Source organism: Hyaena hyaena, unplaced genomic scaffold, assembly GCF_003009895.1.
Source record: "Hyaena hyaena isolate Hyena2069 unplaced genomic scaffold, ASM300989v1 scaffold_126, whole genome shotgun sequence".
Classification (NCBI taxonomy): domain Eukaryota; kingdom Metazoa; phylum Chordata; class Mammalia; order Carnivora; family Hyaenidae; genus Hyaena; species Hyaena hyaena.
Genome location: NW_024080759.1, coordinates 1,457,215 through 1,483,301, shown reverse-complemented (window position 1 = coordinate 1,483,301; position 26,087 = coordinate 1,457,215). Strand labels below are relative to the sequence as shown.

Sequence of the window (26,087 nt, the reverse complement as noted above, 5' to 3'; positions counted from 1 at the left end):
ACAAATATCTACTTTTCAGAAAGTGAGAGCAGTATCAATCATTCATAAGGTAGAAACATAAGAAATACATAAAGATATTAGTATGATCATTACAGTGTCAAATACATTCTACTTCTTACCTTGAGCTTGCAGTTTTCTTAGCAATTTGGCATCTGTGTTGTCTAGAAACTCAGCACTTCCCACATTTGGAGGCCGACCCTTCCGACGTCTCATCCTGGATTCCTCTCTTGCTCGCTGTCTATCTGGATTTGGTGGTCTTCCTCTACGGCCTTCCATTGCCCTGATACGGGGAATGACATCCTCTTCTTTCAAAAGACACCACTGCATTCCCTTTTAATTAACATTTTATAGAAATAATATATTAAAGGCAAAATAAACACAACTGATCAACATGTCAGAAAATTCTATGTAAATTCAGATATTCTGAAATTTATGAAGCTAGTATAAAGCTTAGAAATTTTAATTTTTAATTAAGTTTATATCTATAATTGTTCATGGCCTTTGGAATATCTTTGATTTTCTTTAATGACTTCAACTTAGAGAGATCTAGATCTATAAAAATAGATTTATAAACATGTATCCATAAACATATAAGTGGAAATAGATCAATCACATTTCTGAACTATATTGACCATAAAGTTGGCAGATATTTGAAAATAATAGTTGTGTGAGGACACCCCTAAGGATTCTTTTCATGTGTTATCAGTTCAACCAGGCATGAAGTTATCCAAATAACTGAAGGAAGTTTTTCTTTATAGAAAGATTACAGGGGTGCCTGGGTGGCTCAGTTGGTTAAGCGTCCGGCTTTAGCTCAGGTCATGATCTCATGGTTGTTGGGTTCGAGCCCCATGTAGGGCTCTGTGCTGACAGCTTGGAGCCTGGAGCCTGCTTCAGATTCTGTGTCTCCCTCTCTCTTTTCCCCTCCCCCACTCACACTCTAACTCTCTCCGTCTCTCAAATATGAACATATATTAAAAAAATAAAAACAAATATTACAGCTAATAAATCAAGAAGGAATGTAAGAGTTAGAATATCAGCATTGTGCAGCACCTGATGAATTCAGGGATCTAAGCATTGAACTTGAATAGTTGTCAATCACCAGAAAGACAGACCACTAGATAGACAGCAACCTCCTAACGGAGGTTCACTCAATAACCTATAAATTAATCCTGCCCTCCACCAAAGGAATCAAACCTAGATTTGATGAAGTTTCTGGACCTAATTACTATAACTTTACAGGAATAATAGGAAAAGAAGTGATGTTAACCTACACAGCAAAATTAAGTCTGTAGGAAATTCCACAAATTATCCAGTTTTTTTGAGAAATAAATTTTAAGAACATGTAAGATTAAAGGAGACTTGGGGCGCTTGGGTGGCTCAGTTGGTTAAGCGCCAACTTTGGCTCAGGTCATGATCTCACTATTCGTGGGTTCAAGCCCCGCATCAGGCTCTGTGCTGACAGCCAGTTCAGAGCCTGGAGCCTGTTTCAGATTCTGTGTCTCCCTCTCTCTCTCTGACCCTCCCCTGTTTATGTTGTCTCTCTTTCTCTCAGAAATAAGTAAAAAACATTTAAAAATAAGATTAAAGGACACTTACTTAAAAGATGTATCAAATACATTTTATCTAAATATTGATTTAAATAGAAAACTTCAGAAAATTATAATTATAATAATAATGCTCAGTGCAGAGATACATTCTGAGTCTGGTTTTTATTATCCTCAATAGGTCAAACAAAACAGTACACTGTTACATTATGTTACTTATTGTCTAAAGTAGGATGTTCAGATAGAAGAGAGGCACTCTTTTCAAATAATTTTATTATTTCTTACTTCTTTTTTAAAAAATATTTATTTATTTTAAGTGAGAGTGTGTGTGTGCGTGAGTGGGGAAGGGGCAGAGAGAGGATGAGAGAATCTCAAGCAGGTTCCGTGTTGTCAGCACAGCACAAGATCATGACCTGAGCCAAAATCAAGAGTTGGATGATTAACCCGGCTGAGTCACTCAGGTGCAGAGAGGAGCAGAGAGAGGATGGGTGGCACAGAATCTGAAGCAGATTCCAGGCTCCAAGCTGTCAGCACAGAGCCTGATGTGGGGCTTGAACTTACGGACCTCAAGATCATGACCTGAGCCAAAGTTGGATGCTTAAACGACTGAACTATCCATGTGCCTCTACTTTTAAAAAGTAATTCTGAAGGAAGTTAAAATTTTTTCCTCAAATTTCAAATGAAGTCACTAGGAACAACATTTCTACTAACTGCATTTTTATGTCACTAACCACTGAGAAGAAAGCCATCAAAATACTTTTATATTAACCAGTATGGGAAGCTTTTGATTAGCTTAGGTTTTCATTTTTCTCTTATGCTTTTAGGCACCAAAGCAGTATACATCATATAAATTGAAAAATAGAGAAGTGACATTTGTGACACTTGGAGTAGAAGAGAAAGACTAATAAAAGAGTCTGTAAAGGAATCTACATTCAGTTTTTAAACTATCTTATTAATCATAAAGTCAACTTCAGCCAAGGTTTAAAGGGTTTTATCAATTTATCTTTTTTATTCAGTTACATTTTTACATAGTTATGTTTTATTCAGCTAGGAAAACAAACCTACATCAAAAAAGGAATAGATTACGTTGGTGTCCAAAATTTACCAAATATAGTGACATTTTCATTTACATTTTTGCCCTTGGCATTTATATCTTATATATATATAAGATATATATCTTATAGTCTGCAATGAACTATTAAAGTACAATATAAGACTAAGGTTTGAGGCACCTACTTTGTACAAAACAGTCTCTTAAGGTAAATGAGAATCTTCTAATGTAAGTAATTCAAGGACCACGTGCTGAGTTGTAATAAATTTGAAAAAGAGTTTAGAGGTTGGGGCAAAAAGTTGTCTGAATTGTCCACTTAAAAAAATAATGATGGTCTGGATTAGGGCTTGAGAATTAGAGCAGGAAAAGAGGGTGAATACATTGGTCTTTTCGGAGGGAGGATTATCTGTATATGAAGCAGAGGGGTCTGAATGGAGACCAGAAAGGTGATTAAAGTTGGGGGGGTGTCTCTAAGTAACATGGAAAAGGGAAATGGTAGTGAGGTTTTTGTCCTGAACAAAGTGAAAATACAGGATGGAAAAACACTTGAGAAAACCTGCAAATAAAATTATTACTCTCAAGTATTTTACATCTTAAAAACTAAAGGGAGCTTTAAAAAAGATTTATTTTAAATGAATAATTTTTAAATGTTATCTATATTCAGAAATTAAAAAATTATAAGAATCTAAATTATTGAATCTAAATGGTTTTATATTTCAACATTTCCATTATTCTTCATAAATGATACTCCAAAGTATAACTGAACATCTCATGAGCAATTTACTCATTTTTTACTTTACACTGAATTCTGTAATTAACTAGGATCCTACATTTTACTGACAGCTAAAGTCAATTTGTGGTTTACCAGCAATATGTTCAGGTTTAAATGAAATGTATTCTCAAGTCTCACTCCTGTTTCAATTTTATATCATAGTTTGTCTTTATTTTTCTTTCGTTGCTCCCATTTTGTTTGATTTTACATACTTGTAGGCTTACTTATTTAGGAGCTATAGAGTATGTACATAAAAGAAGAAAATCAATCCATCAAAAGACAATTCACTGAGTAATCTATTTGCCAAGTTTTGATTTTTTGTTTTTTAAGTTTGTGTATCACCAAGACCTTGCTGCAGCAATTTCAGCATGGATTTGCAGTTGTGGGCACTAAAAGTCAATTTCCCATGTTAATATTGGAGATGCTTAATATCTGTCCAATGTTCAATGTTATATAAGTGAATGGATGAATTTCACTCATATTTTTCTGGATTGGGACCTATTTCTCTATCCCAGTCATTGCCTCTGGTAGTAAAATAGCCGAGGTGAAGATTTTAAAGCTGGATTAAGGTATTTGATTTGACAGTTTTAGGCTGGTTAGTCATTCAGGGAATTGATCATTTACCAAATTGACTTCAGGCTAAATAATTTTCAGTAAATTTAACCACAGCTCAAGTAAACAAAACTGATTTTTTTCACTACCTTTTCTTTGTAAGTGTACTTTCACAATGCTTTACTTCCTAATAATTAGTTTATAACAAAGCTTTTAGAATGTGGTGCCTAAAAGGGAACTGATCTTAAAGACCTATGGTATATATACTCCACATTACAGGTGAGGATACTAAGGCCTAGAAAAGTAGGTTTCAGTTTTTCAAAGTAACATAGGATGCTGAATTATCCTGACAGGAGTCTAAGAAAAAAATATTAGAGCACAAGCAAAGTGAGGCATCAACTATTTTTGACATGACTTCCTATTTTAAGAAAAACACTAAAGCTAATATAATGAGAAAAATAAAAATTTTGTTGAATTTCCTTATGCCTATTTAATAATTTAGCATTATGTCTATTTTTAGCTACTTTATGGCGCCAGAGGTAGGTACTGAGAACTTTCTGTAACATGAACTTTATAGCATTAGGGATTCTTAATCCACTGTAATCATATAGTTTATTAATATCATATACTGACTAGCATTTCAAAGCTGTGAAAGAGTAAGGTTATCTCTGCTGGGAGATAGGTGTCACCTATCAAAAACCATTGAGAAAGATGTGGTTTGTTACAATTGTTCCACAAGGCTGGCTCTGCTTTCCAGTTACTCATAGTAAGTTACCCTCTAAGAGTCATGACCTTCAAATACCTCCTTAGCTCCACACCTGGATTCATACAGTTGGCCTCCTCGTATAGGTCCTTGCCTAGCCATCAGAAATCCTACCTGGTAGATTAGTGACATAAATTTTCAGTATTTTAGATTTCTGGTACTGATCTTTCATGTTCTCAGTGTCCATATATGCCCATGGATATGTTGCATTAGGTGTGACAGTTAACAGCAGAGTTGAATTAGAACCCTGGTTGTTGACTCCCAATCGTTTTGTTCTTTACTTATATGAAATAATTACCAGCATTACAATCTTGCCAGAGACTGTATGCTGTCTGCTTTATTGTGAAGTCTCCCTATATTCCTTACTAACAAAACCCTGATTTTAGCTTGATAGCATTGTACTTCGTGTTTTATCTTCTGTAGCCAGTAATCATAACTTTTATTTCTTTTGTACTTTTTGGTTTCTCTACAAACACTAGTTTTGTTTTGTTTTTTCAAAGCCAGGCCTTCAAATTCATTTCTGTAGTGAAATGTGTTCACAGTTTTCTTTATGGAAAATGGCTTTGAGGAAAATTTATCTGGTGAAAAAATGCTTGCCACATTAAGTATTTGCCACAAATATTTACTGATGAAATGACTAAGAAAAATGGTTCTTTTCAGTAAGAACTATAAATATTTTTCTTTTCTCGTGGTCTTATGCCATTAAAAAATATGTGTATCTTTAAAAAAATATACATCTCAAATAGAATAAGCAACATTTTGTAAGTTACTTTTTTTTTTTCCCCCCTTAATTGTCGCCAATGTCACTCTGTTCACAAGGTGACATTGCAATAGCAGCTTTGTCACCTAAATCAGCATGGCCATTCTCTCTGTTGGACCAGTACACTATCATCTGCCATTTCTCATGGCTTGGTCCTAATTAAGAACTTTGCACTCAAATGAATTTTAGTGCACTGCATTCAGGTTTATTTATTTATTTTTTTTACATTCTTTTTTTTTTTTTACAAATAGTTTATTGTCAAATTAGTTTCTACATAACACTCAGTGCTCATCCCCAAAGTGCCCTCCTTCATGCCCATCCCCCCCTCCCCCCCACATCCATCAGTCCTCAGTTTTTGTCAGCATTCAAGAGTCTCTCATGGTTTGCCTCTCTCCCTTTCCCCCACCATTTCCGCCCTTCTTCTCCCCCTTGGTCCTCCGTCAAGTTACTTTTAACTTGTTCCCTTTTTCTTTGTTTTTCCAGCCTGAATACAGTAAACATTCATTATTCTATGTGTATGAACATACTGGTTGAAAAAATAAACTTTATCACTGTATTTATGCTTAAATGTTTTCTTTTCTTCAATTCACAGCAATATTTTTCAAAGTGGGCCGTATATTTCAAAATAATCTATATCATTAATAATTTATTGTGAAGCCTTCATATATTCCTAATAAAATGAAAATACCCTTTAACCTAAATATCATATTTAGGTAAATAAAAATAACCTTATTTTATATTAAACAAAGTATGCCCAGGTCATCCTTACTTCTTATTATTCTGACACGCAAAACCAAAATAAAAGGAAAACAATGACAACATTAGGTTCAATAAGTTCTTTATAATGTGATGAAGCAGAAGTCTATAAAAAAATCTCTTATACTCTTTTCAAAAGGGTTTCACTGGCTAAAGTAGAAGGTAGCTGGCTAGTAAAGCATGGCCTTATAATAGTGTTCATTTTGTTCCATCAACCCTATTATCCCTAAAATCAGTTTTTATAGAAGCCCACAGGAAGTGTTTGACATGTTAAGTATCAATAGATACTGACAAGTAGCTGATTCTACAAATCTTTGCCACATTTGCAGACTGAAATAAATAACACTAATAATGAATAAATTAATGGCTTTTCCTTCCATTTCTTGTGTCAACTCTGCATTAAGGGCTTTTCTTTCTTACTTAAAAAAAATTTTTTTAATGGATGTTTCTTAAGAGAGAGCAACAGAGTGAGAGTGGGGGAGGGACAGAGAGAGAGGGGGACACAGAATCTGAAGTAGGCTCGGGCCTTGAGCTGTCAGCACAGAGCCTGATGTGGGCTCAAACTCACAGTGAGATCAATGCCCTGAGCTGAAGTTGGTCACTTAACCAAGTAAGCCACCCAGGCGCCCTATATTTGTATTTTTTGAAGGTAATCATTAGATTGTTGTCCTTTAATGATGCATTTACTTAAATTTCAATCAATATGAGCTCTCATGCCTCTCAATTTACTGTATTATATCCAAAGTTAGTCAATATTTTCAAATGTTTGCTGTTAATAAATATACACATATATACTCTAACTTAAGCTCAAAAATAATCTTGAATTGAAAAATAACTTCTACAAAATAACCATAGTTCTCTACTGCAGACTCAAATTATCTTCTAGCAGAAATTCCATTAATTTCATTTGTAAAATATAAAGCTTGCAATACCACTGTTGAAGTTTTTGAAATACCCTGAACAAAATGACAACTTACAGAACTAATATTGGATATTTTTGATAATTTTAAGAGAAAAAGGAAAACTATGATGGAGAACGTATATTTTTCCAATGCAAATGTTTTATTAGGAAAGTGACTAAGAATAGTAATGAATCTGCAAATACAGAATTTCATTTGCTATCAAATGCCCAAAATAGATAAATGGAGCTTGGAAAAGTGTAGCAGTAGTATCTGAAATCATTATGTATAACCTCCATGCCTTTGGAAAACGAATGCTTAGTTTTATTAGAAAGGATTGAAATATTTATTTTTTCTAAGTTTATTTATTTATTTTGAGAGAGAGCATGAGCAGGGGAAGAGCAGAGGAGAGAGAGAGAGAGAGAGAGGAGAGAGAGAGAATCCCAAACAGTCTCCGCACTATCAACACAGAGCCCCACGTGGGGCTCGAACTCACAAACCATGGGATCATGACTTGAGCCCAAACCAAGAGTTGGACACTTAACAGACTGGGCCACCCAGGTGCCCCAGAAGTATTTAATTTTTAATAGGAGGTCGCTTTTTACATTGTATGTAATGCAAGCAAATTTAGAAAATGTGAAACTTGTAAGAAGAAAAAAAAAGATCCATTGTACCATGAATCATTACATCTATCATTAAAATTCTGACACATTTCCTCTCAGTCCTTCAATATGCAGTCTTGTTTTTCAGTATATATACAGTTATCATTCCCTTTCTACAAATTGTATACAGGCAGACATAATGTAAACATACACATCATCTCTGCATAGTAACAGTGGATTGGCCAAACTATATTTTACATCTTCTACAAAGTTTAGGCCAGATCATAGTTACTCTAACAAGAATATGTAATCTTTGTTCATTTTCAGAGAAAATTATTACATAATTATATACCTTTCTAATTAACTATATGCTTATACATTTTGAGCATATAATATATGGAAATATATACGGTTCTACAACTACATGTACTATATGTATCTCTAATTAATTAACTAAACATTTTTTGAGTTACTTACCTTTAAGTTTTGTTCTCTGAAAGTGTCCTGAAACGAATCCAACTTACTAATTTTTTTAACTGACAGAAGTGCTCTCAAAATTGCTAATATTTTCCCTTAGCAGTCTACTGAAAGGTTGGCAGCTTAACATATTCTGGATTTAGTAATTCATCATATTTCCTTGATGAATTGATCTCTCAACAAAGCAATGTGCATTTGGAAAACACTGATTATGCTTAATAAAAAGTGAGTGGATGTCAAAGAACATTTCAGTCTGCCTAATGAGGTTTTATAGATTAAGTCTAATTATCACTGATACAAAACTAAAAATCCTTTATGTATTGAACAGCAATTAGCTTTTCTCTCAGAACAAAAATCTACTTAACTTAAAAACATAAGGATATCTTTGGCAGAAATAAGACAAGTAACGATTTGATAACATGAGCCAAAATATTAAAAAGTGATTACAATTTTTAAATAAAATTATTATTGTCTTCTAACATTTTTTTGTAATCAGAAACTGATCCAGCATATACGGAAGTGGGTAAAACAACTCTAAAATTCTGAAAATCTGTTTGGTGACAGATTTAGTTTAAGTTAAACACTTTTTTAAGTTTAAAAAATACAAGGAGAAAAATTCTAGAATATCTTTCAGTAAAGAAGCTAAACCTCAGATAAATCTATTTTGGCATTTTAGAATTACCAGGAAAGAAACAAGTGGACAATAATAAAAAATAGGTTATAAGTTGAATGGAAAAGAACATGGTTAGAAACCTCAAGTTCTAGTTATGTCTCTGCCTGGTTGAGACTGTATGACCCTGGAAAATTCCCTTTATTATTGAGCTATCACAATAAATCTCCTGCAGAATTAGGAAGGCCCTTATTTCTAGAACCATGTAATTAGAGGGTAAGATATGATGGAAAAACCTGCCCATTCACTCTAGAAAGTATTTATTGACAGAAAAAAATTCTTTCTGTGCATTATAATGGGCCAAAGGGGAGACAGATTCAATCAAGAAAGAAAATATCAACTGCAGTTGGCTGAGCAGTTTAACCTTTTGAAACATTTTCATGCATATGATCTCATTTTAACCTCATCATAATACTAGGAGGCAGAAGTAAAATTATTATTGCCTTTATTTTGCAGACAAAGAAATTGAGGAAAAGGGGGCATTATTTTGATGTTGTTTGAAATCACAAAACTATTTCATGGGTGAATAAGAATGGTCTCCTCACTCCTGAACTAGGACTTCTTTCAATGGAGCCAATAAACTTATAGGGAACAGTAAGTATATGTAGCTGAATCCAAGTAAGAAACAAAAGCAAAACAATAAAGAAAAATTCCTTCAACAGGAAATGAAGTCTCTATGGTGAGTTCTTTGTGCTGATTGGTAAGGTTGTATACTTAACCCGCAAGCAAAAAGGGAGTTATGGTGATATTTTCAGAAATATTATATATATATATATATATATATACATAAAAAATATTTCAGTATATAATTAACTGAAAAATTCAATTTCTGTAAAAAGCAGAAATTTCACTCCCCTAGTTTTAAGGAAACTTTCTCCACATCCCATAAAAATGGATCAGGGAGCATGGCAAAATCAGATGGACAAGATCTTTAAAAAAAAAAACTAAGCGTTATTTATTCCCCTCTGGACTCTCTTCTAACAGCATATTTTTCTTATTCAAATTAATTTACCTTTAAATCAGTTTATGTTCAGGGAACTAATGTTTTCCTATATTTCATGTAAACATGCACATACTTTTATACCTGTATAAATTGTAAAACTGTTGACAAGATTAATAAGCAGGAAAAAGTTTACTTAAAAATTTTAATAAAGAAATCTATTAGGTCAAAGCTCCTTGTTACTGGAAGATAGTGGATTGAGGCCTTGGTGAGTATTAACCACAAAGTTATATGTAGAGCTGTATGATTTAACTAACAAAAGGCAATGCTCCAGAGTGTAGTGAAATTTACTGCATTTAGGTTATGGTACTACGTTTTGGTTTAAAGACTGTACTTTTTAAAAAGTGGATACCTGCGGTCCATCTCTGGCTTCATAGAAGTCACCCACTCTTATTTTTGCACTGAAGCTGAAATTGTCCCTTGAGATATCCATTATTCCATTTCTGCTGAGATACTGAAAAAATCACATATTTTTCCACTTCAGGTTTTAATAATTACAACCCAGCTTTGATGTATAGCTTTCTTCAGGACACTAACGTTTTTGCGTATTCTAGCAAGGGGCTATGGGTTTAGAGAAGATCAATTTAGGTTAAGTACATTAGTCTCATACAAGACAATATTTTATCTGAGAAAGGAGAGCACTTTTTCTTTCCCATAAACATGCGTAACAGGCACCAAACATGTTATTTGGTGAAAAGTATGTACCTTTATTACTTCAGGGTATTGCCTAAGTTTCTTTCCACATGGAGCATAATATGCTACTTCTCCTTGAAGGCGCCCTCCAAAGTTTCTTATTCTTGTCTCTCTTTGCCAGCTACACATAACAGAAATGAGGGTTATAACATATTTAATTTTAAGAAAGCTTTTTTAAAAGAAGTTAAGAACACATGCTTTTTAGACAACATGAAAAATACAAATAAAACAAATATAAATCCCTAATCATCTAACTCAGATATATTTATTATTATTTTGATTTTTAACTAAGTAATTCAACTAAGAATTCATCAGACTCAATTTACAAATATTAAACTCTATTAAATTTCTTAGAAATCATAACTGGTATTACTTTGGGTATTCAGACAAATTCAGTGTAACGCATCAATGTGTACTGATGTTTTACATTTGAAAAGCTTTAAGTGGAAAGAGTAAAGCGAACCTGGCTCTCTGCTCCTTGAGGATCATGTATGTTGAATGTAAAGCATCTCAGTTCCACGTAAACCATGTTAGCCAAACTTTGGTCAAGTCCCCCAGTTTTGCCACAGGGGCTTTTACTGTCTTTTAATTCCATCTTCACAAAAAACTCTCATACTCTTAACTGTGTCCCTGACCTTTGCCAAATGACTCTCACTTGCTTGCTTCTTTTGCAGTCCTATTCCCACCTGAAGTGTGATTCTATCCCACCTCTGCCGAACCTGAACACTGCAGTTCGGCTGAATTTCAGTTTTCTGATCTATCACCTTCTTTGCCCTTTGCTCTGGCTCTTCTGCTCTAATGAATACCATGCAATCTATTCAGTTCTTTTACTAACAGCAGAGAGTGAGAAATCAAACATGCATACATATGTGGAGGGAAGGCAACGAGAGAAATCCTACTTTGCATACCCATATTCCAAAGGAATACGCAGCTCACGCTCATCTGTTACTCTTCTTCTTTTGGAAGTGCCTTCAAGAAAATTCAGCCAGTTAACATAACAGATTAGCTTGTACAGATGATAATTTTTTGATAGTTTTGAAACTTTTCTTTAAATAATATATCTTAATGACTTGAATTATTTAATGTCGTCCTGCAACTTGTAGGTTATTTAAAGATGATTTTCAATAAAACTCTGTATGGAGTAGAGGACATTTTTTCTTCTTTGGTCTGCATGACAGAATAACTGGTCTTTCTAAAGAAACTACAATGGAAGGCAAAAATATGTAGCTTTCCTCTCATTTTCTATTTAAAGAAATAGCTAAAGAAGGAGGAGGAAAATAGAAGATAGAGGTTTCAGAAAACCAGATACAGTTGTTTTCTTTGAGAATAGGAGTTTTTAAGATGCTGAAAAATTTCAACAGCTGGCTCATACACTTAAAGATACTACTAACTTCTATGCTCATATAAATCCATAGTCAAAACTACTACCAGGCCTTTTAATCTAAACTACAAAGGAATAAAATTATATGTAAAATTCTTTATAGACAATGACCAAGTTTCACAAATGCAAACATGTGCATCTTAAATTAGCAGGCTATCATACTGGTCTGTGGGAAATGAAAGCAAAACCAGACATTTCTAGGAAAAGAATGAAATAAATATAACAACATGATATTTTACTATACTTCCCTACATTTCCTTAGCTACCAAAATGGAAAATAAAAGTCCTTTTGGAATTAATGTAAAATTTTTTAATGAAGACCTATAGAAGTTTACAAAAGGTTTAATAGAAAAAAAAGATGTGGTATGTTAATAAAATAATAATGCTACTCACTAATACAAATGACATTGGGCTATATGTTTGACAGATATGCAATTGTATCTTAAGTAGCCAAGTGAGCTCATTTTTATAAAGTACAAAAAAGTCCAACTATCAGTCAAATTCTAAGTTCTAGAAGCATAAACTGAACACCAAAGCAGGAAAGTATTCAAAATCAAGAGCTGTCATCAAACATGTTCTTAAACTGGAAGCACAGAATAAAAACGGTAATGGGTCATATCCTTTGAAAATACACATGGACCTTTCTTAGGCAACCTCAAATCTAGCTGTCACACTTGATTCCAATGAGATCGTCCCCAGAACACTGTATAAATAAGAATTCTTGCTATGGTTTGACTTCTACTTTACAATAATAAAAATAAAGTATAGGTACCAGAGTGTGGACTTGAAGTAAGTGTGGAAGAAGGTGTGCCAAGAAAAGCAGGTGACTGGGATTCAGAACATAAGGCAGCAGGAGCAGAGCCTGGGGCTTTTGCTATGTGGAGGTTACGAGGTGTTGGGTGAGCAGTTAGACTGATGGAAGGGCTTTTGACAGAGGAAGTTGTTTTATTCAGTTTCATTGACGTTTTCTCTCCTTCAGTATCACTATCTGATTCATCTTGGTCTTTATCATCATCATCATCTTCTTCTGATCCTTCTGTATCTGATTCTGAATTACTATCTGATTCTGGGAAGTAAAAGAAGCATTTGTATATTATAACTAGATAATCACCAACATTTGCAGTTTGTATCTAAATGGGATAGTTTAGGAATCAGAATCCATGATTGAACTCAACTGAGCAACTTTCCTAAAGACTTAATGTAAAAATTACTATCTAACAAGTGATTTGAGCACAATGTATGCAGACTACAAATCCTCAAAATTCTTCATTAATTATCAGTTTTACTCAACTCTTTAATCATTAAACAGTTCTTCTCAAATGGCACTATACACATAATGAGTTCTTGCATAATGGCCTCAAAATCATTTTTAATTTAATATACAAACTAAGGTATAGAGGGAATAGAATTGATTATTTAATTTAATAGATTCCAATAGCTTTAGAAGTATACTAGGTTCAGTATGAGGAAGAGAAGACTGGAACTACCATCATTCTTCCATCTGGGGTTTGAGGTAAAAGAAAACCATTTTCTGAGAGATTCTTGGCTTTTCTGGCTGCAGTTATTCTATTTAGGTGCGTGATTTCATCAGGCTTCTCAGGCTTCACCAAAGACAAGGTTACAGAAATAATTATGTGGGATCACATAATGGTTTAATAATTTAAGTTTTGTTCTAGCAATGTAGTCTATAAAAGTATCTCTTCCTATAGATATGTATAATCTGCTCCTGGATTAAACTTGATAAACACAGGCCTGATACTTGGGATGTATCTTAAAGGTTCCCAGAATAACAGCTTTTGCAGAATCTGCCTAAGTTGAAATTTGTTATAAAAACTACCTTCGAAAGTTATTAATAATGGCAGTCATACTCTATCATGTAAAGATGTGTTCATGGGAATCCCAGGAAAAATCATTATCAGGGAAAGCTGTTCTTACACTGAGCAACTTTAGATACTTTAAATTGTATAACTGACTATATTTTCCTATTTCTATTGGTAGCTAGAAAATTTGCCATTGGACTTGGCAGTGGATCAGTAAGAAATCCAAACATTTTTGTAATGTGTATTTCATCTTTGTATTTAAGATTTAAATTATCTTATATTTTATGCTCTTATTTTTCTGTGGATCATGGAGGAGAGTTAAGGGGAAGAAAAACAGAAAGAAGTTTAAAAAAAATACTAGAAAGCAAATCAAAATAAAATCAAGGAGTATTCTACTTGTTATTATACAAATTCTGTGTTGCTAATGGACAAACATAGAGATTTAGGTTTTTTGGTACTTTCTAAATCACCGTGACTACAATTTATCTCAGTGAAAATATCTACTGAAACTTTTAAACAGGTAGCAGAAGAAATGAAAAACACAAGACAAATGAGTGGTCATGAATTAAATGAAAAATAAGCAAGTTTGTGATTTCTTAATTCCTGCATCATTTATATTCATTTAAAGTTATTTGTTTAATGTTAAATGAATAACAAAGCTGAGAATTTAACTTGGGATTTCCAATTTCAATTCCACCTGTATTTTACCAGCTTATTATAGAAAGGCACATTGCTGTGGGAAATACAGTGAAGGACAATGATTAGAACTCTGTGAACTAAGATCCTCCTTTTAAAATTGTTTTGGTTCACATAGCATTTAGAGAGATACTTCAAATTTAAAAACAAAAAATAACCTGATTGGCTGTCATCAGATTCATCATCTTCATCATCTTCCTCATCTTCTTCCTCATCATCTTCTTCATCCTCATTTGAATCTTCAGAATCTTTACTACTGGGAATGTCTGAATCTGTTCCCCTGAACTGTTCCACTAGAGATTTTGCAGGGTGGGAGTGATGCTGTGTTTTTACTGTGTTTACGTTATTGCTAACCGCTTTGTCCTTCCCTTGACTATGCAGTATGGGAGAGGCGGAGGGGATTACAGTTGTCTGACTGCCAGGGGTTCTTCTCCCACTTGTACTCAAATTTACAGGAGAGGAAAAAGGGGTGCTGCTTGCAGTAGCGATGTTCTCATTAATCTTACTCTGCATTTTAGTTTTGGTAGTAAGTGCTAGAGGAGCTTCTTGAATGACACTTTGAATAACTCCATTTGGTTGGTGATTACCTAAAAGTGCATTTGTCAAGAATGGATTAGGGTGGTTGTTTTCTGACGTCTGTTTTGGATGTGCTGGTGAACTAGAGGTTGCTTTTGGATTTGACAAAGCTGCAATAACCTTCTTCAAGCTCTTGGATGACTCCTGTTTCTTTAACTGAGCTGGGAATGTCTGTTTATATTGTTCCTGTTGAAACAAGTTAAAAAACAAAACAACATTGTACCATAAAAACAAAGATTACTTTTATTTACCTTCCATATCTGATAACAGGAACTCACATACAAATTTAAATCATGATATACTAGTGCTTAAAATTAGTGACAGTGATGACTAGTTGGTAGCTGAATCTTGGTTAGACATAATATATTAAAAATTCAATTAGTCTTTCTCCCCTCAAAATATAGGCTTCTTGAGTATTCCCCTCTCATTACTATTGTCCCCTCTGTCTCAATAATCTAAATTTGAAATGCTAAAAACATCTTTTACTTTTCTTTCTTCCAAGTCGGCCATATCCCTATGTCTTTTGGATTCTTTCATCAAAATACTGCTCATATGTAAGCCATTCCATCATTTCTTCCCACACAACTTAAAATAAACAGTATATCTGAATGCCAATTTTATGTTAATTTAAACTATTATTTTGTTATATTAGTTCCTTGGTCAAAAGCTTTAGTGTCTACTCCATCATTGACAACTTTATAAAGCCTAAATACTTAATTCTTAACCTCAAAATACTTTTCAAGTAGGCACTAATATAACTTTCTAGTCAAACTGGACTATTTGCCATGATCTATGCATGTCATACTTTAACCACCTCTGAATTTTGCTGTAATGCTTTTCTCTATGTGAAACATCCTCCTTTTCTAAATTGCAAGCTGATAAAATCTTGTTCGTTCTTCAAAATTCAACCCAAGAAGCTTTCCATGTTTGTTCCAGCCAGAAGCACTCATGAACCCCTTTACCTCTTATTTGTTACCGGGTACTACCTGCAGTAGGCATGATATGAAGCTGTTGGGACTGCTGGCTCAACACAGTGTGGAGTCTACCAAGGAGTCCCTTTAGCATATTAGCATTAGAAAAAGTATAATAAAAGTTTAGAAAAAATATACTTTACTTGGGAAAAATCGATTTGTAAACCATTAACCCGTAAAATTTACATCTGTAAGTAGGAAATAAAAAAGTAATTGGCTCTCAGAATCTTCTTGAAAAGAATAAAATCACATGAACTTTATTAAATTTACATAATTAAAATAGTACATTAAAAAACTTAAGTAGAATGATTAAAATATTTTAAGTCCAGAGTTGAATTTCAGAAGGTCAAAGTCTGTAATGAAAATGGTTGCCTTAAAATTAAAATCAGTAGCACTGTCAGCATTGGACCTGGGCTCTTAACATTCTAGTCAGCAAAAATTTGTGGTGGAAATTTCGGACTATAAATGCTGATGTACAGAATGATGTAATAAATACATTTTATTTATTTACATATTGTAAATATTACATATTGTACATATTACAACAAATAAATGATGTAATAAATCTTTTACAGCAGCAATGCTAATAAGCAGTATGCAGTTCCTACATAAACTTCTTTATCTTATTTAATATCTTCACTGTATTAGTTTAGAAAACCAAGTTAATTCTTTCTAAACAAAGACTGTCACATAACATTCATACCTAGGGCGATGCTTCACAAAAATAATGTGCATAATTAGCATTTATTCAGTGAGTAAAATACGGGAAATTATGCTAAATAATTGCATTTTTAAAAATAACTTTATGGCAAATTCTTATGTAAAATACATTATGTAAAAATGCATCAATACACTTAATTTTACTTAATATTTACACTATGTAAATGTTGCAACTTATATATAAGTATATATAATGTACTTACCTTATATTTAATATGTCCTGATTTAAGTTTTCAGCAGAAAAATTTAGCATGTTTTCATTTCTTATAACAAAATTATATCACATGATCATTTTGTACTCTTTTTTAAGAGGTAGTAAATTTTCCTTCTAAGTACATAGGATTGAAATAGTCATGAAAACAAAACTTTGTCTTTTAGTTTTATATTTTAATTTTCTAAATTCCTTTTCACTTCATAATTCTAAAGAATCACTTTCTATATATTGACACCTGAAGGTTTTCAAAAAAACTAAAGATCACTCTATTTTACTCTAAGACTAGTATCAGTTACTGAATTAAACCAAACATGTTGTGTTTTTTGATATTGGAGGTGGTACATAAAAAGGAAGAGGGGAGAAGATTGAGAACTGCACTACAGCAAATGTCTTGCTGCTTTAAGATAGCCATTTAGATGACCAGAGTATGGGAAGACAGGTTCAAAACTCTCTACTACCTCCAAGTTCTTGCACTCCTAGCTCTTAGCTGAGTCTCCACAGTCCACACACACACACACACACACACACACACACAAAATCTTCTAAGAAAAACTTGATAAAGAAAATACACTACTGTTATATATATCCAATTGATGTATATTGATTTAACTTAAATGTCTATAGTATAAGGGATGGAAAGATCCAAAAATTAAATAATACTAAAAAAAAAACCATAGACTAGTACAGGAAGCAGATACAAGGCAGGTATCATGAAATAATTGAGACTACCATAGGCATAAACCAAAATTCTGTACATTAGACTGTCATATAAAGAAAGAGAGCATATGTAAGGAAAATATTTATAAAATATGCTTTACCTCAATACTAGGTACCAACAAAAAGTCATTTTTTTAAATGTTTTTTACTTATTTCTGAGAGAGAGAGAGACAGCATGAACAGGGGAGGGTAAGAGAGAGGGGGAGACACAGAATCCGAAGCAGGCTCCAGGCTCTGAGCTAGCTGTTAGCACAGAGCCCAATGTGGGGCTCGACGCAGCAACCGTGAGATCATGACCTGAGCCGAAGTCTGTCACTTAACCGACTGAGCCACCCAGGTGCCCCCACAAAGTCATTTAGAATTGAGTCTTATGTAGGGGCGCCTGGGTGGCTTAGTCGGTTAAGCTTCCGACTTTCGCTTGGGTCATGATCTCGCGGTTCGTGGATTCAAGCCCCGTGTCGGACTCTGTGCTGACTGCCAGCTCAGAGCCTGGAGCCTATTTCAGAGTCTGTATCTCCCTCTCTCTCTGACCCTCCCCTGCTCACGCTGTCTCTCTCTCTCTCTCTCTCTCTCCTAGAAATAAATAAAAATATTTAAAAAAAAAGAATTGAGTCTTATGTGAATGGGCATTCACATAAAATATTTCCCATGAATCACCATTATCAGTTCAGAAACACTAAATTATTTCATCTTAATCACTAGCTTTGATATAAGAATGACCTTGGTTTAAAATCCTTCTGCTCTTTACTTGTTATATAATGTTAGCGAATGACCTAATCTCTCTAAGCCTTAGTTTCTTTACCTCACACAATTTTGTAAAAATCACATAAGATCATATGTATAAGAAGTCTGGCTTGGCTACATTTATTAAGCATGTTTTAATAAGTGACTTTCTAACAGACAGTCATATAAAATTCTTTAAATAAGAAACATTTAAGAAACTTTTAAAATTAAGAAAGAATTACTCCTGATATGCTCTACAATTTATCTTAAAGTGGAATATACATAAGTTAAAAATTAAAATAATCCAAACAGTATAATTTTTAGTTTGCTTAATTTGCTCATAGTCAATAATGTGATGCCAATAATAATACCTCCTTACGATTGAGTGTCACAAATTATCCTATGCATGATATTATGATAGCATTGGTCATTCTCTTTAGATCAGTGGTTTTCAAATCTGGCTACACATTTGGAAGCTTCTGATATGTTCAATACATATCTCAACACACTAAGAGATTCTGATTTAATTGTTCTAAGGTATTATTCTTGTTCTAAAAGTTTTCCAAGTAATTCTAAGGTATACTTAGGCTTGAGAACTACTCACTTAGATTCTCAACAAAGCTTGATTTTTTTTTAAGTCATTTTACTTTGACCCTGTTCTTAAATTCTTCTCATTAAAATAAGAGTTAATGGACAAAGACACTAATTTTTTTGGGAAAGGCAGCGTATCATAGTGGTTAAGAACAAGGATTCTAGTACTACTGCCTAGATTTGAATTCTAACTCTATCACTAACTAACAGTGTGATTATGGGACAGTTATTTAAGTTTTATAAATCTCAATTTGATTATATGTAAATGGGCATTATAATATTAGTAGCATTTACAAATGTTAGTGTCCAGTGAGTAAATGCATATTTAGCACTTAAAACAATAGCTTGCCAACAGCAGGACCTTTACAAGTGTTATCTAATGGGATTAGGAGGCCTAATGATAATTTTTATAATCAAAAGACAGGATACTCTGTTCAAACACAGTACTTTTTCTCTATTCTGGATTGGTTCTAGAATAAAAGGCACTGGTCATTTAATTACTAGAATTCTACTAGACATATGAATGTACACTATGTAGAAATATAAAATTAATAGTAAAAATATGAAAAAATTCTCTGATGATTGGTTCTGGTATTTGTATATATAAAAATTATTCACAGTATTTTGTATTTCATATAGTTGAGTCTAATGTGAATGTCTATTCACATAAAATATTTCCCATGAACTACCACTATCAGTTCAGAAACACCAAATCATTTCATCTTAATCATGGGATTTGATACAAGAATGATCTTGGTTTCAAAGCCTTCTGTTCTTTACGTATTATTTAGAACAAGTAAAGACTCAGTCGGTTGAGTATCCAACTTTGGCTCAGGTCATGATCTCATGGTTCCTGAGTTTGAGCCCTGCATCATGCTCTCTGCTGTCAGTGCAGAGTCTGCTTCGGATCCTCTGTCCCCCTCTCTCTTTGCTCCTTCCTCACTTGGGCACACAACTATTCTCTCTCTCTCCAAAATAAATAAACATTTAAAAAATGATTCTTCATAAAGGATTTTTATGCTTTGGGTTGATAAAATATAGGGCTAGAGAGGTAAATTAATCAAGTTCATTTCTTTAAAGAAGAATATATTGATATTAGAAAAAAAAGACATTGATCTTAAAGAAAAGTAATTTGGAGTTTATCTTATTCAAATGTATTTCTCCCCTTTGTGCTAAATCATTAAACCTCAGGAAAAATGACACAATTGTGTTGCCAAAAATATATTAAGCAGATGATTATGTAAATATAAAATCAGAGAAATCTGACGTGCATACGCTATTCCTGGTGACTAATAAAGTATGAAAATAAGAGTAGAATTTCATTTATTTATTTTTTTTTTAATTTTTTTTTTATTTAATGTTTTTTTTTTTACTTATTTCTAGGAGAGAGAGAGAGAAAGCGTGAGCAGGGGAGGGTCAGAGAGAGAGGGAGTCACAGACTGAAACAGGCTCCAGGCTCTGAGCTGGCAGTCAGCACAGAGCCCGACGCGGGGCTCGAACCCACGAACGGCGAGATCATGACCTAAGCGAAAGTCGGAAGCTTAACCGACTAAGCCACCCAGGCGCCCCTAGAATTTCATTTAAACTTGCATATTGTAGACTACATAAAAGCGCTTTCTCTAATAATAAAATTCTTCCATAAATATTTTTTAACTCACCCGTTTGGATCTCATTTCACTGGTCAAAGGACTAGATTCTTCAGAGGTATTTTTATTCCCTGCTTTAAGTACATCAGGAGAAGAAGGAACTATGAGTTTCATGTAAGTTTCCTTTTTGGCTTGATTTACCAAAGATAAAGGTTTCACATTGGACACCAATCCCGTAGACTGTATTACACTTGTGTGTTTGTTCACAGATTCCTCCTTTGCCTGAGAGCTTTGGAAAATAAATGGAAGCTGCTGTGACAAAACCTGAGGCTGCTTCTGCTGGGATTGGAATGATGGGTGAGTCTGGGACTCGGACACAAGAGGTAATGGCTGCTGTATTCTTTTTTCCTGGGCTTTTTCAGTTGCTTTCTGTCCATCTCCTTTTGGGTCTGAAATAGCATGTAATAGCACCTGTAAATAAAAATAAAAAGGCAACTTCTCAATATCCATTAAAACAAAGAAGGTCAAGCAGTTGGAGAAAAAGGGTACTTTATTTATTTTATTTAATTAAAAAATTTTTTGATGTTTTATTTCTGAGAGAGAGAGACATCATGAGCATAGGAGGTTCTGACAGACAGGGAGACACAGAATCTGAAACAGGCTCTAGGCTCTGGGCTAGCTGTCAGCACAGAGCCCGATGTGGGGCTTGAACCCACGAACCGTGAGATCATGACCTGAGCCGAAGTCAGGCGCTTAACTGACTGAGCCACCCAGGTGCCCAAAAAAAGGGTACTTTAAAAAGTTTTTCTAATGACTTAAGAGAGATATATAAAGCTCACTAAAAAATACACAAATGTCCCTTTAAAAATGTTTTTCCATCTCCTATTCTTTCTTGTGCAAATATAAGAACTAAAAGCAATGATTAACTTTAAACTTTAGGGACTTCGACAGTCAAGATAAACTAGTTAATTCCTAAATATGCATAATGTGTGGATACTGCCAACGAAACTATTTATACCTGGTTGTTACTTTTATGCTGTGCTTCGCTCTCTGAATCAGAATCATCATCTTCACTTTCTTCAATACTTTGATCTTCTTCTTCTTCTTCATCTTCCTCTAGATCATCTGAGTCACTACTACTAATGCCTTCACTTGAGGTGTCTGATGACGTACCCGAATCACTATCACTGTTGCTAGAACTTTCCATAGCTTTCTTCCTTGGTTTCTGGATAAAGACAAATTTTTAGCAAGACTTTAGTTTTGGAAAAAAATTCAAAGTTCAGTAAGAGGTATGCTCTTTTAATTTTCAAGAGGTATTTCGATTTCAAAATGTCACTTTAGACATGGATCTAATTAACTTATCTGATAGGAATTTTCCAATAAAAAGTACAGGCTCTGGCATGTATAAAATATTAGAAACATTGATATAGTATGTGTGTGTGTGTGTGTGTGTGTGTGTGTGTGTGTATACACACATATGACGGCCATGCTTCAAAATGTATGACAGATTAAAAAGATAAATTTACAGAATAATAATTCCAATTATGATAAAGGGTTACAGATGCTGAAGTTCTATATTTAGCTTTAGTCTTCTATTTCATGCAGATAGTGAGTCAGTAGCTAAATATTTACATATAGCATGCCTAAAATACTCTTCCAGGTGCTGGACAACAATGATGTTTAAGACAGAGTCCTTGCCTTCAAGAAACTTACATTCTAGTGCTGGCAGTGGTAGACTAGACAAGTGACTAATATAAAAGCAAAATATCCATATAGGAGTAAGTAATGTAGAAAAAAATAAAATAAGTAGCTAAAGACTTAGAGGGCTGCTTTAACAAGGAACTTATTTTTTTATATTTCACTTCAGAAAAGATAGAAAATATGATAAAGAGAGATATTAATTACTGGAATCTTTAAGGCTCTACAGGAAAAATAAAATCCAAAATTGGTAGAAAGTGACACTGGGTCATGTTAAAAAATTTTTTGTGTTTAAAGGACAGACAATAGAAGTGCATAGAAGGGAGGAGAAATCATGAGATGAATTATAACTAAATAACTATATAACAGAAAAGTTATAGCTCTGCCAATGGGAAGACTGAAAAGAAAAAATACTAACATGGTACAGCAATAGATTGAGTGCAATCCAAAGTTACATAGGAACATTTCAATAGAATTTGCTGATGGATAAAATAAAGAATAAAATATAGAAAAAGCAGCAATAAATTACAAAAGCAATGATTTACAGAAGTTATGGTCATTACGGAAATATACCTTGTCACGACTAATGAGTTTGGGGAATGAAGACAATAATACACTTCCACAATGAGAAGCCAGGTTGAAGTGATAGTTACAAATTAGTACTCTTTCCTTTGTGCTTTCTGAAATTTAATTCAAAGAAAATAAAATGCATACGAGTGAAGAGAGTCACTCCCGTTGTGATATTCTGCATGCAATGGTACTCTATTAATTGCTCCAAATTAGCAACCATAATGCTTCCTTCAGAAACACAATAAGCCAACTATTGGTTACCACTATTTTGAGCTATCTCTTTCCCTCAGATTAAATCAAGAGTGATGAGAAATAGTGTGGGTAACACAAGATGAAAAAGACCAAAGTAGTGATTAAAAGGAAACAACAGTAATATAGTAATATTAAGTCCACCATTTATTTGACAGAGAAACAGTTTCTTCATTGTAACCAAAATCTGTTAGGGGTTTCCAAGCATGTATAGCAAGATTATGAAAATCATGTAGTCTAAACAGAAGTTATCACTTTTGGATTTACTAGAGGCTAAGAAAGGAAAGGAAAAAAGGGGAGATACAGTAATTTACCAGAGAAAAGTAAACTCCTATTCCAATGACTAAGTAATCTGTACAGTTTTTAATTTAAAGGTGGAATGAGAAACGGAGTCTACATGCCTCAAGAGTGGGTCTAGAGGTGTGGGTTCTAAGGATTTAGAGTGCAAAATATTTACTTGCTGAACTTGTACCAGCAGATTCCTGACTCCCAATTCCAAACAGGACACAGGGATCTACATTAACAAGCACTTTAGAGGTGCATGGGTGGCTCAGTCAGTTAGGCGTCCGACTTCGGCTCAGGTCATGGTCCCACGGTTTGTGGGTTCCAGTCCTACGTCCGGCTCTGTGCTGACAGCTAGCTCAGAGCCTGGAGCCTTCTTCTGATTCTGTATCTCCCTCTCTCTCTGACCCTCTCCTGATCATGCTGTCTCTATCTGTCTCTCAAAATTAAATAAAACATGGGGCGCCTGGGTGGCTCAGTCAGTAAAGTGTCCGACTTCGGCTCAGGTCATGATCTCGCGGTTCGTGGGTCCCAGCCCGGCATCGGGCTCTGTGATGACAGCTCAGAGCCTGGAGCCTGTTTCAGATTCTGTGTCTTCCTCTGTCTCTGCCCCTACCCCACTCATGCTCAGTTTCTGTCTCAATAAAAAAAAAAATTAAAAGATTTTAGAAAAGAAAAATAAACAAACATTAAAAAATTAAAAAAAAAAAAACAAGCACTTTAATGTGATTCTGATGCAGATGGTCTTTGCAGACCATACAATGACAGTATACAAAGAGTCTGTGCCTCTATAAGGTAACAAATTTAGTCCCCATATTAAAAAAAAAGTGTAGAATTGAATAGATACATCTAGGTATTAGGAGGAAAAGAGAAAATAAGTTTCAGTATTACCAATTTCATCTCTTTAATCTCTATTAGTTGTGTGTGTGTGTGTGTGATTCTTTTGTAGTCACACACAATTAAGTAGTAAGTGTCTTTGCTGTCATTTAAAAATTTAATAATGAATCTTCTTAGGTTATCAAAAAGCGATAAAAAAAAAGAGCTTATTAATCACTATCCCCACCCTATTCCAAGCTGGCAAAACTTTTAAGAACCCTCTCCTTGAACTTTCATTTCATTGTATACTTCTTTCTTTCTTTCAATAACAAAATAAATTACAAATTCAAGGCTATTATGTACCAGACATAGTAGCTCTAGTCTCTGGGGATCCAAGGGTATGACAGCAACTCCGGCCTAGTGGTAACAGGAAGCAGGGAATCAACAAACAATATAAATGTTTTTAGTGATACATACCACGACCTAAAATAGGATTCTTTGATTGATAGTGTGTGCTGGAGGTAAGGACGGGGCTAAAAATCTAGATGCAGTTATCAGGTAAGACCTTTCTGAGCTGAGACCTAAATGGAGAGTGAGAGATACTCACATGAAGATAAAAGTAGAGGCTTTCAAGACAGGGGAAAGACCAAAAGCAAAAGCCATGAAATAAGTTTGATATGTTCAAAGACTGGAAAATTCAGCTATCAGTTACAACATGGGGAACTGGAGAGAGAGAACCACAGGAAACAAGGCTGGATGGACTGGCAGCAGGCAGATCATATGATGTCTTGTAACCCCTGAGAAGGATTTGAGTCTGAGTGGGACAGGAAACTTTGGAGGGAGTGATAACATAGGATTATTTTAAAACCATAAAAACTCACTTATGTTTTAAAAAGACTGTCTGCTGTGATAACAGTAACTTGTTACTGACTTAGAATACCAGGAGTGGAACTTACTCCAACTTGAATTGTTTTATTATTTTTTTCCCAACAGGCTGTCTGTGTATTTTAGTCTGTGACTAATATTGTTTAATTTAAAATACCTACATTTGTTCTAAATAATCACACATTTTATATGAGGAAAGTGGATTTAATGATTTTCAATGAGCACTACAGAGATAGCAGGCCCCAGGAGGAAATACAGAAATTAGCTGAAGAACATTTTTTCAAACTACACATGAATAAGGTTACTGAAGCAATGTATAAAAAGCTTTTGAAACTGGAAAATACTGTGTAAAAATTTTAAAAATTATAAGATTTTCTTCCTCAGTTCCAATGTCCTTCATCCCATTTTACCTGACAACCTACTATAACAAATTCATGCCAGACAATAACTTACCAGAGGCAGAGGTGCTCTTCTTCTGAGATTTTATGTTCTAGTATCCCTCACTTTGACAATCAATCTCAAGTGTCATTTTAACATAGATGCCTATAGACACCACCATGGTTCCTCAGATTTCAACTCTTGATATCATTAAAAAGGTACCCCCCCCCAACTTTTTGTACTTGCTTCAGGAAATATTTTTTACTTTAATGGCACTGATTTTGTTTAGAAATGTCAATGTAGATTCCTTATTAAAGCCAAGGACAGAGTCTATATCATACATATGCTGCTAAAGTCTTGCTCAATTCCTTGTACACTGTGGAAGCACTGAAGACTATAGATATTATTAGATTTTAGCACTACTTCTAAGAGGTACATTCCATACCCAACAGTGGAAAACACATTTTTTTAAGTACACAGAATAGATCACATGTTGGCCCACAAAAGAAGCCTCTATAAATTCAAAAAGACTGAAATCATATCATGCATCTTTTCAACCACAACAGTATGAAACTAGAAACAAACACAAGAAAAAGCTGGAAAGCACACAGCTACATGAAGTCTAAATAATATACTACTAAACGATGAATAGATCAACTAAGACATCAGAGAGGA

The 26,087-nt window shown here is 34.0% G+C and overlaps 1 protein-coding gene across 1 annotated transcript in view; it reads right to left on the bottom strand.

The window, feature by feature from the left end:
- Nucleotides 1-26,087, bottom strand: part of BAZ2B (bromodomain adjacent to zinc finger domain 2B) — a 299,967-nt gene that overhangs the window by 78,215 nt on the left and 195,665 nt on the right. Inside the window, exons 7-14 of the mRNA XM_039237514.1 lie at nt 21,553-21,759; nt 20,607-21,005; nt 14,595-15,198; nt 12,693-12,986; nt 11,448-11,508; nt 10,552-10,660; nt 10,199-10,300; nt 120-330 (exon numbers count right to left, since the gene is read on the bottom strand). Coding sequence (XP_039093445.1) covers nt 120-330; nt 10,199-10,300; nt 10,552-10,660; nt 11,448-11,508; nt 12,693-12,986; nt 14,595-15,198; nt 20,607-21,005; nt 21,553-21,759 — 1,987 coding nt within the window. The remainder of the gene's footprint in view (nt 1-119; nt 331-10,198; nt 10,301-10,551; nt 10,661-11,447; nt 11,509-12,692; nt 12,987-14,594; nt 15,199-20,606; nt 21,006-21,552; nt 21,760-26,087) is intronic.